Source organism: Pectinophora gossypiella, chromosome 15, assembly GCF_024362695.1.
Source record: "Pectinophora gossypiella chromosome 15, ilPecGoss1.1, whole genome shotgun sequence".
In the NCBI taxonomy this organism is placed as follows: Eukaryota; Metazoa; Arthropoda; class Insecta; order Lepidoptera; family Gelechiidae; genus Pectinophora; species Pectinophora gossypiella.
Window position 1 is genome coordinate 10,158,594 of NC_065418.1, and position 16,969 is coordinate 10,175,562.

Here is a 16,969-nt window from a genome sequence, read left to right on the forward strand (position 1 = left end):
CGTCCGTGCTTAAAATCTTTTCGAACACGGCATCCGGATAGGACATAAACACTAAAAGCTGTGAGCCGCAGCAATAAACAGACATTTGAATGGCCATAACGCGGGTAGTTTGTTAATATTTGAGCGCGCTCGTCGCTTCGCCGTGCGGACGTCATTTATCGTCCAGCGCTCGCGGCGAGTGGTCGTCTTACGACTGTTACGACTGCCGCTGTTAACGTTATGGCTGTAGGAATGATTTGGATTTGCTTGAATGATCCCATGGTTTATTTTAGAGCTACTGGCGCTTGGAAAAATAGACAAAGTAGTTAGCTTATATTTTAAAGAAGCAGAGACGTTACCTGCTTACCTAGTTTACTTTTTAGAATGTACAGTAGCATATTGTATAAAAAAAATACCAATGTTATCGAGGTTACTTCTTGAAGTTACTTTTCTTCAGCTGTATAGCTTGCTGTATGGTTGAGAAACTAATGTATTTTTTAAATGACTATTCACTGGTTAGTACTTTTTTTGTGGATAGTAATTATTCGTGATTGTGATCTTCAATAACGCGGAAATTCAAACTCAAAAATATAGTTATTCAGTAGGTAACATAGTTAAACTTGAATCGTAAATTTTTACATAACGAACGTCTCATCCACCTAAAATTACTGCAGCTTCTCACAACCTGTATAACCGGGGAAAAGAAGCTGCAAGAAAAACCTCGAAACGATGTAGAAGAGATCATTTTAGGTACTTAACTTATAAGTAACATTTCCATGCTTTATTTGAACAACTACTTTATAGGTAGAGGTCGGTTCTTAACCACGACAGATTGACTTAGATTCACTAGACACATCAAAATCGCCTTTACGTTTGTTTCGAACAATAATCCTTACAAAACCAGTCCATCCTGAAAATTGCAAATCATGCAAACAGACGTTTATTTATGTATAGATATGATTGATGGACATTGCCATATTGCGTGGGGAAGGTGATAATTACTTTATCAGAGCGTCGGCCCCCGTGGGGCCATATTACGGAAATGCGCCTGACCATGGTCCATTTATCGACCAGACAGTAATTAAAGCAACCAAATTAATTACTTTATATTTTGCCGAAATAGCAGGGTTGGTAACAAGAGCCTTAATTTCAGTTGGTATCGAGTACAAATTGCAGTGAAACCATACCTTTCAATTGGTTTTTGGTATAATATTTATGGACGTGTTGACTACTATTCCGCTGGGAAGGAAATAATGAAATAAATCTTGAAGAATCCAATCATTGGCCGTTTAAGGCATATTATGTAATATATAGATGTAAGCAACAACTACGAGTTATAAATTTCAATGATTTAGAGCACAACGCTTAATGAAGGTACGCATTCTTAGCTTATTAAGTTCAAGGATTTTTTGTAGCTGTAAAAAATATTTTAATGGGCTCTAACAATGCTAAATGGCATGTAGCTATGCTAAGTCTTCGCTTTCCCGCGTTTGAATCGGATTAAAATGTAAAATTGCCTTCGTGTTTCTATGAAGTTATTGAATGCTTACTCGGTTTGTTACGTTAAGTACCTACTTGTAAAGGAACTATGCGAAGTACTTAGCACTTCTATTTAGCAAACGTCAACTTTTTTGGCAAAATTTAAAACTCTTTTACATTAAGTATCACATATTTTTATTCATATCTTTTAAAGCAATCACGTCGTAAACAAACTTGTTCCTAAAGCAATTTTACACCCCAAAATTTTCGTTGGGTATAATTTATTCCGTAACTATGAGCAAATCACACAAGCGTGAGCCCAAACTAAAGTCATCAAAGGTAGCTTTCAACTGGTACTTCGCAAAGTGCTACTTAGTTCTGGCTCAGTTAAAACCTTGGCTGTTATTTCCGTATGAAAGGACGGGCAAAGGTCCACAGTTTCACCCAGTGGAAAATTCGACGATTCGCAGTTGAAATCTTTGGCCGTTGCTGCGATGCAGAAAATTGGACCGGATTTTGGTATCCGAATATTGGAATATTTGTATTTCGTTTCAGTTGAGTTTGTTGGTATAACTAGTCGAATAGGGAACGCCTTTGAATATTTGGATAAAGTAAGACGATTGAGCTCATTTTGATTTTTATCTTCATATTCTACGGTTTGTCGCTATTACTTTCAAATGAGTAAATATTAATGGATGAAATGATGATTCATTTTGAATACCTACATAAAATATTTTCCTACATTGAAAATAAAAGCTGCTGTCGTTATACAGGGTGTTTGGTGCATAGTGTGCCAAATCAAATATGATGATAGGTGGCTACCAAAAAAAACTTGGCCCAACGGATTTTGTTATACTGATTTTAAATTTTCGGAGGGCACGTTAAGCCGTTGGTCCCGGCTATTAGCCGTAAAAACACCTCCACCAATCCGCATTGGAGCAGCGTGGTGGAGTATGCTCCATACCCCCTCCGGTTGATTGAGGGGAGGCCTGTGCCCAGCAGTGGGACGTATATAGGCTGTTGATGATGATGATGATGATTTTAAATGGTTTTGGGTGACACCCCAATCATCATATTTGATTTGGCACACGATGCGCCAAACACCCTGTATTAGTAAAGTAATCGATGGGATGAAAATCATTATCTTACACAGCAAGATGACTGTTTTTACGTTCTTCAAAAATATCCACAACTCACAACTCATATCCACAACTCACAACTTTCATCAAAATTGTAATACAGTTCAAATTCACAAGCTTCAAAACTATCCCCAAATGCACTAACTTGATTGAAGGCTCTGGAATGTTCTCTCAACTGTACTTGTGCCCCGTGCCGTCTGCACTCAATAAGGAAGCTTCAGGATATTAACTGATTGAAGTCTTCGCCTTCGAGTCTGTGCGAGATTTTCCCCAAATTATTTGACGTTCTTCACATTCCTTTGGTGTGTTTTTTTTTCTCTTTTCTCTTCAGCTGTACGGTTTTACTGTCACGATTACTTCAAATATCATTGCTTCCCATTGTATGATTTCTATACAAATACTTTTTTCATTAACTACATAGATTAGTTGCTGCGTATACTTATTGATTATGTGTCTGAATGTTATTTTAACATTATTTGTAAACTTTTGTCAGTGAGATAAGAAATTGAACTTTACCAAAAATAAGTTATAAAATTGCCCTTCTCTAAATAGCTACTTATCATCTCCGTAGCGTTATCCCGTTTTCACAGGGCCAGTTACCTAACGTGAAGACAGGACCGTTTTTTTACAGAAGGGACTGCTTGTCTGAGTTTCTCGTCTTACCTCCGAAAATGTGTCCGGCACTTTTTTCCTCGTGACGTTTGGTGTTGTGATAGCTATTTTTTATTTTGTAGAACTCTATAATATAACCAAAATGTTTCTCAAAAAGAGACAAATAAATCGAAAAAGTCTTTCTCGGACGTAGTTTGAACCCACAGCTCTTGTCAAGTTGGGACGAGCGTGTAAACCATTGCACCAACGGGTCCTCGTCCTATCCATGCGAAATTTTCGATCTATAAAATATATTATGCATTTGTTGTTATTAAGTTTCTCGCTAATGAACACAAAACCCATCAAAATGTTTGTTATGTTTTTGCGCACGATACAGCAATATCCCACAAAATAAACATAAACAAGTCATCCACTGACACAAGTATAGCCATAAAATTGACAATACACTATAAGAGAACTCGTCATAGTGTGACCCAAATATGTCATATTACTGAGTTATAAATATATTGCGACCAAGATATCTCGACCCTTAACAACTGGATGGCTACAGACAGATATTACACGCAGACAAATAGCTTTGCTCCATATATATACGTATAATCGTATACTCGATTAAAGAGTAAGAATACTAATATCTAACGTGGTGGACTGAATTTTAGGCTGGTAACTTTTTTTTTTTAATATGTAGTTTATGGTGTTGATTTACTTGTTTACGCCTATAAGTTGTTTTTTTTTTAAATAGATTTAGTATCTTTTTCTATTGACCATTTTCAAAATTAGGTAAAGAAACTTTTTATTACAAAATAATATTTTGTAAGCTAAAGTGGACTTGTGTGATAATCGTCTTCCTACGTTGCGACTTTTTGACTATACTACTATCTATCTATAACTACCTGTAATGACTATCTATATCTCGTCGCTGATGTCGCTAACTGACGTATCTGAAATTTTTGGCGAATCTGGTTTGCATCTTTTGCTATTGTCAATAAGATACATTTTTTTAGCAGAATATTGCAGATACGTTAGTTTGCAAAATCAGCCACGAAATAGTGGTCATTGATGTATAATATGTTACTACCTAACCTCGTTGATAGTGGCTGTATCTATTTCGCCTGCTATACTACCGGAAAGAAAGTTCGGGGGTCTATCCATATGGTCGCATTAAACGTGGCTACCATTACCTCGATTTAGTGGAAATATGTGACCCATAGAGGAGTCACGCGCTGTGACTAGTGCCAATGAGCTTAGATATAAGAAATATGATGTATTGCTGCAGCCGTGGTGCTTAGCCCAGTTGGAAAAACGATTGAGTATCACTATGAGGTCGTGAGATTCGAATCCAATGCTTTTCGAATTGTTCACGAATTAATGTTTGGATCTTAAATATTTATCACATGTTCAGCGGTGAAGGAAAACATCGTGAGGAAACCTACATTCCCGAGAAATTCTTTTCAGAGGTATGTGAACCTAACATATATTGGGCTGGTTTTCCCTTGTGTTGGAAGGTCAGACAGGAGATCGCTTCTGTAAAAAGCCGGTCTTGTCAAATCTTCTGGTTAGGTTAGCGAACCCTGTGAAAAACGGGATAACGGTGGGGAGATCATGAATTCAATCATATTTTCCGAACGTAGTAAGTAAGATCTTTTTTTATAAGTGCCCACAGAATTTCTTCAGGAAATCGTCTGGTATAATCTGTGGTAAAAAATGGAGTTCTTGTCTAAGCTTTAAAGACACAAGTCTATAGTTCTTCGACACAGGTTCATTAGGTAGACAAACTGTAGGTATTAGTTTTTACTTACATGCATATAAGGAACCAAACTTTCAATTTCTGATGTGATAACCAGGCACATTTCAGACTGAGCCAGACAGATTGCCTACAAGAAGGAAAATATTGTTATGAATATTATTGCCAATCGTGAAGTCATAAAGGGTCATAAAGACGAGTATTCGTGTCGTATCGGACGTACATGGTGTTAATACACGTTTTTATGAAGATGCGATAAAATAGATTGTTAATAGCTGAAGTGTAACGGGATCCTTAGTGCGAGAGACAGCTTAGGCTTCAAGCAACAGAGACAGGTCGATATTTTTAAAGCCTTAAAGGGGGAACTCCGTCCGAAGCAAATCTATAAAAAGTAATTAAATAAATAACAATAAACGATAGTGCTAAAAAGTTAAAAAGAAAAAAAGGATTTCTCTTCTAATGAATGATGTAGTTTCATTCATTAGAAGAGAAAAATTAGAAACTTTTTAAAAGCCTTTCAATAACTATCAACAGTTAAGAGAAGTAGGTTATTAACTTCTCAATCACTGTGGTACTGTGAGTATCCGGCTTGTTTCTCAAATGCTGAGCGCCGGTTCGATCCCGAGTAGCGAAATTTATTAAGTGATATTTTCACTGACACAGCTGGCTTGACCCAAATAAACAGCGATAGGGTCCATCACCTATCACGTTGGTCTAACAGAAGGGTTGATGAAGTTTGTGTACTTCGTTCATCATGCGATAGATGTAGGTAACTGTGACTACCCCAATTGTGTGTTGTGTTACGTTACTATCTAGCCTTTGTGTTCTCTTTAAGGCTAGACGTGAACTTACCTACGAAGGGGGTTTGATACTACGAAGGTGTTTTGAAGAATCTCCGCACAAAGTAAATAGAATATAGAAATAGCACATGCCTGGATATGTTCCTAGACAGATGTGAAGCGAATAAAAATCCCTTTGACGTCTAAAAGCCTGCCTCTGTTTTGATTTATTCCATTTCCTATCACACTGTCCGAGTGTACGAGGCGAATTTCATAATATTTTGAACGAGCTAAAGAGAATCGCGGAAACGTTTTTTACCGGACTGCGGCGAAGCAAAAAGAAGGGTTATGTGTTTTCAGAAGATAGCCGGGTCAACTGCAGTTGGTAAAGGCGATAAACAAAACTACGATGATCTCTTTCTTCGCTGTAACGTGCATAGCAGTGATAAACATACCATACGGTTTAACCTAGTAAGGTCCGGATTTTCAAACAATAAAACTATACAGTTTCAAGGTGGAATCAATATTATAGTGGATAAATAAATACCATGTTGGAAAGAGAGAACAGGCGTATGTTGTCACTTCAGGACCCCGATACCCACCCCGCCGACGTGGTCGACGTTTTCACTCTTGATCCAGCGTTTCTTTTCCGCGTTGATCACTATCGGTTCACAATATCATCTCCGTAGCATTATCCCGTTTTTCACAGGATCCGCTTACCTAACCTGAAGATTTGACAGGTCCGGTTTTTTACAGAAGCGACTGAAACGACCTTCCAATCTGCGAAGGGAAAACTAGCCCAATACAGGTTAGGTCACATACCTCCGGAAAAGGCATTTCTCGGGAATGTGGGTTTCCTCACGATGTTTTCCTTCACCGCTGAGCACAATATAGTCATGTTAAAAAGGCGTACCTATGTATTCGTGAATAAAACTTATTCTCTAAGATACATTTTTTACTTGGGTACCCAAATGGATATCAGTTTATTCCTAATGATAATATGGCACAGAGATCCCAAGAGGAGGTATCCATTTACTAAAGGTTTATAAATCATTAATCAACCCAAATCGAACTTTAAGGAACTATTTTTAGCTTGATACACCAAAACTTATAACGGTCCTAACATGTTAGGATTGTAATCGACTCTTTCCAATATCACACTTGCGAACTATTTTTAGCAGACTAATTTAATTCTATGTTATTCGTTATTTTTATATTTTCTAATAATACTATTAACTCTTGCATCCTTTAAACTTCAACATCAACTCTCTAGCATTACCCCGTTTCTCACGAGGTCCGTATTATCTAACCTAAAGGTTTGCCAGGGCCGGTTTTTTACAGAAACGACTGTCTGGTAGTATATTCCTACCTACTTATATTAAATTTACTATCGATGATAAGTACCTAGTTTCTTTCATTTATAAGCTAATGTTTACTTTTCCTTTGTTTACCTATAGTACGCTAAAACACGAAATGCAGTAAAAAAGAATATACAATATCTCGACAGCTTCTCACGCAAATAAACCATGAAATAAACCTTTCAAATACAATCTAACTCCTGTCTTAGCACACGTTATATCACTGCTATAACATTTGCAAGCAGCCACCCTTTCGTGAACCGATTCCCCCGCCCGCGCCTCGGAAACCGCACGAATACTCTCTTACATAACAATAATACCTTTTCTACAGCCTCCCTGATAAATAAGCTTCAGTATACATAGTAGAGCGTATAGTTCGCCACCCCTGCAAACCACGTGGTTCAATAAAATATGCGCAGACGACAGCGCCATCTGTTGGGTGGCGTTGGAACTACGACGTTCGTAATCTAGTGCAACTAAAATGGTTCCTGTTTCCAGAACCACTCGTGAAAGAGTTTTCTTACTTTTCCCGATAGGTGGCACTAGTTGTTCCATTTCGAAATTGTTTGAGAGTATTTGAATTATGAAAACAATTAGTCTAATTGTATTTTTTTGTTTGTTTCAGCTCTCGGAGCTCGAACATCGAGTTCTGGAGGCCGAGGGCAGAGCAGAGGAAGCGGAGGACAAGGTAATAGCTACTTACGACTATTTTGTTTTTATTCCAGAACTAGTTTATATTTTTCGGTAGCATACTAAAATGGAATCGTAAATTAATCAAATTCCTATTGTCCTGTCTCGTGTGCCGTCAGCTGCACGTAGATGAGTGTAGAGGCAACCCATTAATCAATCGATTCTAATTCTAAATACCTAAGTAGGTAGAAAAGTAATACCTACTCCGTAATAAAGCTTACGTATAATAAATGTTATTCGTACTAAGTAGATAAATGAACAGGTAGTGAGTGAGTAGGTAACCTACCGACTACTAACCTAGTGCCCTGTTATGAAGCTTATAAGGTAACAATATCTCTAGTGCTGATGTCTGATGTATGTTTATAGTAACCGAGATTTCTATTAGACCAACTTGATAGGTAACGATCCTTATCGCCGTCTGTAATGGTCGAGCCAATCTTGTTAGTGAACACTGCACTTAAGATAAATTGACGATGATGATGATGATGCGATCCAGCCGATTTCGGCTACGGCGACTGCTTTAACTCCGACGTTTATGTGCTCGCATGTGGCTTATATAGCCAATCTTATTGGAAAAGATCCTCGCACATAGTGGTCATGTGAGTACACCATTTTTTTTATTATTTATTATTATTATTTTTTTTTATTTATGTATATTAAGAAACAAACGGTCATTTACATGAAAGTATTACATTATGGTAATTAGTTTAGACCTATAGTTTCCTTAATTAATTATAATTAACAACAATGTGGTCTGTAACTTAAATTACTTACTACTTCCATTTTAATTTATCTAGGGTAGTTTACTTTAATAAAAAATAATAAACATACAATAACAAAAGATTAAAGAACAAACAATATGGATGATTCAATCAATCAATCAATTATTCTCAATTAATCAATCAATCAATCAATCAATCAATCAATCAATCAATCAATCAATCAATTGCAATCTTTCAATTATTTTTTTACCTTTTTCCTCACCTTATGGTTGTCTGGAAGAAATCGCTTTAAGCGATAAGGCCGCCATTTGCCATGTACTTAGTTAAGAGACTTTTTGTAATTATTTCTTTTTATTTTGGTGCAATAAAGTGTATTTGTATTGTATTGTATTGTATGATTCCAAGGTCAAAGATAAACATTAAAGATGCAGATTACTAAATATCTTGACGTAAGTAATCGTTGTAATTAGTTGGAATCATCCCTTTAAAGAGAATTAATAATAATAAAACAAAAACATTCAAAAAGACAATAAAAAAGAAACGTAATATAGACTAAATAAACAAGTACAAACTATCCTAAAGCATTATATGGCCTTGAAGGCTTTTTTTACTGAGTTTAAAGAGTTACAAAATATATCAACATTTTGAAGTTTCTTATTCATGTTGTATAATTTACAAGCACGTTTAATAAACATGTTTTGAGCATATGAAGTTTTAGAACGAGAGATGTAAAAAGTATCCTTCTTACGACAACTTCGTTCACGTCTGCGGGGAACCCTAATATTAATATTATGTAACAATGAGGGGGTATCGAACAAGCTATGTAATATTTTATATAACAAAACGGAGTCAACACAATCACGTCGGTCTTCCAGAGTTTGTAATTTATAAAATTTTGATAAATCATAATAGTTTAGTTGTTCATTGCAAAATCTAAAGTTAAGATTTTTCACAAATTTCTTTTGAACTTTTTCAATTCTGTTAATATGTAAATTATTTTTTTTAAGATAAGTTAACTCATCCAAGTGACACAACCAGTTTTCATCCCTTTCCGTACGAAACAACAACCTAAGCTAAGATCCACGTTTTAAATCCCATCCACTTTTATCTTCAATTTTATTTTTCCTTTTCCCGTTTTTCCTGCCAACAACCACTGTGCAAGTCAGGATGGTTAGCAAAAAAGACGCCATTTATCTTGAGCTCCAGATGGGCTATTGTCCGACGGTACTTTCAGGGTTGGAGCTTGGGACTGAAGTCATTAATTAATATGGTTGGGTATGACGGTTTTTGTGATAGGATTTGTAGAAAGGATTAATATTAGTCAAGTGGAACGGATTTTGTTTTTTACGGAATAAGGAATATTATATTTTCATCCCTTAGTTTTTAAGATACACATATTTGGATGATTTCCAGGATTTGTACCCGTTTAATGGCAATAGGCTCGACTCTCGCTGGCGAGGAATGGGTGTATGTATTCAATATACCTTTGCCTACCCCTTCGGGAATTCAGGCGTGATGATACTTTTATGTTATTTTTAGGAGTTACTTAAGAAAAACGTACAAGAATGGTCAAATACTTACATCAATGAATTAAAAAATGTCGCTACATTTACATAAAATTAAATTAAATAAGACATAGGTAGGTAGATACTATCATTTAATTTTAAATCCCTTCAGAGTTATAGTAGGTACACTTATCATAATATTGTGGTAGTATAATTAAGTAAAAAGTAGCAGGGTTAACATACATACATTTATTTATTTATTTATACATAAACTGCGTAAGCAGGGACTATGGAATTCCATTTGCTTCGATCATGAAACACTTCTCTTGCTTCCTCCATATTCATCAATCGTTTCATACTCGCACGCGTTCAGAGTAGATCAAAGCAAATAAAATAGCAGGGTCAAAGCAAATTTAAATTCGTACCTAGAGTAGGTACGAACCTTAATGGAAAATAGACGTTATGTTACTTTGGATACAAAAAGGCAAAGCCCCTTAAAATTCATTGGCAACATGTTCATATTTAGGCATAAAATCAAAGGATAGAAATATCTGCGTGCACCTAATTAATTAATTAATCTCAATACATTTCTTGCGTACATTTTCAAACGATAATTAAATTAAATTGGTATAAGCCATACATTTCGTTTTAAAAGCCATATAAATTGGGCCCACGAAGGGGATTTGGGCTAATGAAGCTGCCTATAGCTTAATTAATGAGGGGCTATGAAATAATTAATTCTAGAGTTACAGTGGTCTTGTTATTGAGGGGATGCACGTTTTGATGATATGTGGTTTCATCAATGGTTGAGCTGGCTTTGATTTTGTTTGTTAGGATTAAGGGATCACTTTGTGTCTAACGTGAAGATATTTTCTCTTGTTTCGGTTGGCTTTGTATAGAGCTACTCACTTTTTGTAACATAATGGAGTTTTTTACTAGTACTTTTAAAGACATACTTAATATAAACACAAGCTCACGACTATATCCCAATTGGGGTAGTCTGAGGTACATCCATTGTAAGATGAACTAAGTGCGCATACCTCGCCGAGCTTTCTGTTAGACCAACGTGATAGGTGGTGAGCCGTATAGCTGTCGAGATTTTTTCACTACTTACCCGGACAAAATGGTGAGCGCTGAGGGCTCACACCCGGTTTTTTTTTAAGAAACCTAAACCTATAATAACAACGCATAAAAGTCGAAGAAGTAGGTATACGATACGACGGGAAGATAACAGATGGACTAAGGCTGTTACTGTAAGATGGCCAAGGGATGGCATGCGATATCGAGGCAGATCACTAGCACGGTGGTCGGATGACATTGTGAGGTATGCCGGAAAGCAATGGATAAGACTCGCAGAGGACCGGAAAGGAGACGGCGTGAAAAGGAGGAGGCCTATACCCAGCAGTGCGTGGATACAGGCTGAGGAGATAGATAAACCTATAACAGGTATCATGAAGAATAGAGTCTAGTATTTATTTTGAGTAAGAAAGCTAAACCTTAAGTGCTAGTTTGTTGTTAAGGAAAGCAAGTAATACGATACATCATTATCAAAATCTTCATGTTCTAGCGACAAATAATTTGGTATCTAGTTTGTACTTTATAGCCTGATTACGTCTTGTTACAACACGTCATAAAACACACCCACGCAAACATGCTGACAACTGAGAAATGGGGATACTCGTACGTATTAGGGATTATATCGCTTAGGGGGAAGAGGAAAGCTACGGACAGCAAGCAACCGTAAATACCAATTTGTGTTAGATGGTTCCATTTATTTCAATAGGTAGAGCTAACTTAACTTACAGTAATCGATAGTTTCAATATCTGAGAGAAACGGTCTCCGTGGACTAGAGATTGAGCGTTGGCTCCCGATGAAGTGTCAAAAGTACTGAAATTATTCGTTCAGTCGGCTTGCCGAACTTCATTTGACGTCACGAATCGGGGATCGCTATCTTGGCTGCTTACGCGGTACGACAGAATCAAATCGATGTTCGATTTGCTCCAATCTGAATCGGCTTCGTCTGACCCGGTAGGCTCTTGGTTTCTATTCCCAGTAGAGATACGTCTAACAAAATTACTGTGAGGCTATCCCAAGTTTGGTCAAGACATTACAGGCTGAAAAATAAGATTACGTGCTTCAGAACGCACATTAAGCCGGTGACTAGTTACTACAACATATCATAGCATCACGCCTACATCAGCGAAAGCGTGGCCAGAGATGTAACTATGTTATTACCGTTTACATTACTTTATACTATGTTATTAGTACTGCTACTACTTACCTACTGTATTAAGTACATAGGTACCTAACCGTCATAATATGAGCCATATCTGGCATATCTGTCTTGCCTCTCACTTTTGAGGTCGCAGGTTCGAATCCAGCACAGGCCTAAACCAATGATGTCGAATTTGTTTTCGAATTCATGTTTGGATCATAAATGATTATCACGTGCTCAGCGGTGAAGGAAAACGTCGTGAGGAAACCCATATTCCCGAAATGTATTTTCGGAGGTATGTGACGTAACCTGTATTGGGCTGGTTTTCCATTCGCCGGTTAGAAGGTCAGACAGGCAGTCGCTTCTGTAAAAAACCGGACCTGTCAAATCAAGAAGATGATGATCTGGTGGCGGAATATAACCCTGACACGGGTGTTGATGAGGTTGGTCATTCACTTCACAGTCCACAAGGCAGAAGTCGATATTTGAGAGGAATAATAATATACGTATTATTGGTAATATGGTGTCAGAGTGACTTCTAACTAACGTTATGATTATAGACAGTCTGATTTGCCGACGCTACATCAGAAAGAGGAGCACTGTGCACACAAGTGCAGGCGAGCCCGCTGGGTATTGATTTTGGAAATTGCTGGATTACGGGACATGACTCACTCATCCCGGCTTTATGGCCAGTTTTCTTTGATCCATACAAATTAATCTAGACGAAAAATGTAATGCTTACAGCGAAATTGCAAAATGTAAACAATTATTTTTTTGTAAAGAAACGTTTTCCTTAATCTTTGCTAATAAGGTACACTTTTGTCTTTGCTAATTACATACATACAATACATAAACAGCCTATATACGTCCCACTGCTGGGCACAGGCCTCCCCTCAATCAACCGAAGGGGGTATGGAGCATACTCCACCACGCTGCTCCAATGCGGGTTGATGGAGGTGTATTTACTGCTAATAGCCGGGGCTAACGGCTTAACGTGCCCCTACTAATTATACAAAAAATATTATTTAAGATTGGTAACCAAAGTAGATAACGAATGTGGTAAATAGATAATTATAAGCAAGGAAAGTGAAGCAAGAGAAGTGTGTCAGGATCGAAGCAAATGGAATTCCATAATCTCTGCTTTTTGTTTATGTATACGTATGTGTATAAGCAAAGACTGACAGATAGACCATCTGCAGATGGTCCATCCTTACATAACAGAAGTTTGACTTTATAATGTAAAGTAAGATCAAGTTAGGTACCTACTTTATACATATCTAAACATACCTACATAAACAGCCTATAAACGTCCTACTACTGGGCACAGGACTCTCTTCAAACAATCGGAAGGGGCACGGACCACCAGGCAGCTCCACTGCGGGTTGAAGGTGTTTTTACGGCTAATAGCTGGGACCAACGGCTTAACGTGCCCTCCGTAGCACGGAATCACCTTTTTTTTCGGACATCAGGTGGTTCAATCCCGCAATGTCCTTACCAAACCAATGACAGTCTCACAAAGTGATTTCGACAATGTCTCCATCGGGAATCGAACCTGGACCTCCAAGTCGTGAGCCTAACGCTCTAATCACTAGACCACGTATGCTGTTATATTAAAAAATATATGTTATTCATAAATTATTGTAATTCATGCTTACATGACTTTTATTAAAGCATCATTAGATTTAGACAGTAATACCTAGGTACCTACTTCTTCTTATTTTCGCACCCTAAGTAAAATATACCTACTTCTTAAGTCTTACTTAGATCTAAGTATCTATACTCTGTATTATAGGTACGTCAAGCAGTTTTAGTTGATTGCACATTCTTCGGGCAACAGGTTTCAAAATAAGTATTATTCAAAAGTATGACGTTATTGTGTAACTTAATCGATGACATAATAACAATAGCTACTGATTTCCAACCCTTGCGGTTGCACCCCTAAATACAAGTAAAAAACGCTCCCATCCTAAACAAATTCGAGCTTTATTTCAGAGGACTAAAGTCGCTGAAGGGGTGTTAGATAACTTTGCCTGTCCTATAGTTTTTTTTTCTATCAAACGTCTGGCAACAATAGAAAATCGCCCTTTCGCGGCCACCCTTCCAATCCACGCATGCGCAATGATTCTTACCAACTTCACATTGGTAGCACCAAGCCACCGAAAGCTACAACTTCGCACACTTACTGTATATACAAATACATAACAAATTCTTATTATTTAACACTAAAATATATTAGAAAACGTCAGTATAATCCGTCGATAGCCCGTAACAGATAACGCGTCGCGTAATACCGGTAAAAGCGATACCGTTTTCATTCAAAATCGCGTGTGAATACGAAAAGGAACCGAAACGATAGGAATACTTTTGATCAATAGAATCTCTTTATTAATTATTTGTGTTGTAGCTAACGCTTCGCTTTTCGGTGTTTTAAAGTGTGATAATTATTTATTCAGGCCTAAGTGACAACGAATAAAGCTTTACTTGTAGTGCTGAGAGCAAGTCTAATAAGTGTTTATTTTGTAAGAGAGTCAATTTGGTAGGTGTGATTTTCGGGTTAGTTATAGTATTTACTATGTCTAAACCAACCACGTTGAAGGCGCATAGACTGAGTGCAGAGTTTGCCGAGAAAAGAAACCAGGCTATGAAGAAAACGGACCCATCGAATTCATAGCAACCACCCGTAAGTTCCATGGTTTTCTATTGCATCTATTTCCATCTTTCCACTTCTGTTACCAATACTTCGTTAATAACCGAAACAAGGGGTTATTAAATGTTGTAGCTATTGGTTTTTTCATGAATAAAATGTACGCTAAGTTTGTGTTTGAGAATATTTTTTGCTGTTTTGTACCTTTATGTTACATTTTAGGATTGTTTGTTCTGGCTGTTGAAAAAACTAAATTATTACGATATTACAATATCGTAATAATTTAGTAACAACAAGGGCATTATTAAGGAGCTTATTAAGTTGATCAGGAGTGACACTTAATAATGTCAACTAGGTAGTAGGTACCTATTCCAGACATCTGGAATCTGTTGCGTCATTTCCTTCCCTAAGGACTCTAAAACCAACGTTATTCAAATAATTGTGCCATAGTTTAAAAGAAAATAAACGTTTCGCCCTTATTCCTTACGTTTACCATTTCAATTTGAATAGGTAGGTATTTCAGTTCAAAAATTTTCATAGCATTTTTTAAAATAATATGCTCACAAAATTAGGATCCCTGTTTCATACTAAATTCATATTGAAAATTTGAAACCTTTGTTCCAAAGTCAAAAAAAAAATAACTCCCTTATTGTATAGGCTGAAGGGCATCACACTCGCAGCACATGATTACGACCTATCCAACATGGCCGCCACAGCTGTTCCATGGCGTACGCACGCGCGGTGCGTTCCCGCCATCTTTGACGGTTGACAGCAGACGACTAGATTTGGTCTATCATGACTGTTTCTTTGACGTTAGATGTGCCTGACCCTAATGTCCCACTTTTACTATAAAAGCGTTTGCCATTGTTTTAAGAAAACTAATATTAGAGGATAAGTTTAGATAGATAGGGAGGCCAGAGTCATGTAGAGAGATCTCTACAAGATTTTAAAAAATTACATATTTTTAAAGTATTACTAGTTTCACTAAGATTTGGAAGTCGTTATTTTTTTATTGTAAAATATAACGACTTCCTACATGCCTTCCTACATCCTACATGAAACTTATCTATAGAGCGAATAGGTTTTTACCGTGAGTTGTTGTAAAAGTTAACGTGACGTAAAGTTAACATTGTCATATACCTACGTACGTACCTAATAATATTACATAATTAGCAACTCTACCTATTAAGTAATTTTACCCTAATATAGAGGGGTATGCTCCATACCCTCTCCAGTTGGTTAAGGGAAGGCCTGTGCCCAGCAATGGGACGTGTATATAACAGCACCATACCAAATCCAATAGTTCACCAAGTACCCACCCTCGTGCACTATGAATGCAATTTTCCATCAACATGTTTCCCCCCTCCCCTTTTTGCTACGTTCTGTGGAAAATCTAATATCCGGAGAATTATGCTGTATACCGAACAATAAAGCTCAAAAGCTTGTGGAGAGTTATTTTTGTTGACTCAATTCCCGGCTTAAAACGTTTTGAAGCTTAAAAACGGTACTGAGGGTATGTAGTCGTATGAAAGAGTTAAAATTTTACATTGGAAACGGTAGCTAGAGCTTTTTCGATACATTTTTTCGACAGCGAAGATACTTGCAATGTATGGGAAACTGAGAAACATAACGCACCTTTACGTCTGTCTCCCTGAAGGTGTAGACAGAGGTGTGTAATATAAATAATATAATAATAAAAAATATATATACACCCACTTCTCGCTATTGAAGGAACGTTATAAGACACTGCTCCATTGCACTACTGATAAGCTTAGAACTACTCAAAACCTTATAAAGTGTTATAATAAAACCTTTATTTTATTTTACGTAAACTTAGCCACCACCAGTTTATCGTAAAATAGAAACCTTCCAGAAGCCCTACTGAAACTTATCTGGAACAAGATGGATGACATTATACCGTATCAGCTTTACTTACAACCAATTAACATAGACCTTTTATTTCATAGTAACTTAAAACTACAAAAACGTTCATATTAAATTGGTCATTGTTATCACTCCACCAGTATATTAGGATCTGTAATATTTTGTCAGGTTAGTACTATTAAAGGTCTTAGTGGGCTGGTTTCTTGGCTTAGTACATT

At 36.9% G+C, this 16,969-nt stretch overlaps 1 protein-coding gene across 10 annotated transcripts in view; it reads left to right on the forward strand.

Moving 5' to 3' along the window:
• LOC126373273 (uncharacterized protein CG43867) overlaps positions 1-16,969 on the forward strand; it is a 284,764-nt gene that overhangs the window by 212,852 nt on the left and 54,943 nt on the right. For all 10 annotated transcript variants that reach the window (XM_050019339.1, XM_050019345.1, XM_050019342.1 and 7 more), the window contains one exon: positions 7,716-7,778. In XM_050019339.1, coding sequence (XP_049875296.1) covers positions 7,716-7,778 — 63 coding nt within the window. The remainder of the gene's footprint in view (positions 1-7,715; positions 7,779-16,969) is intronic.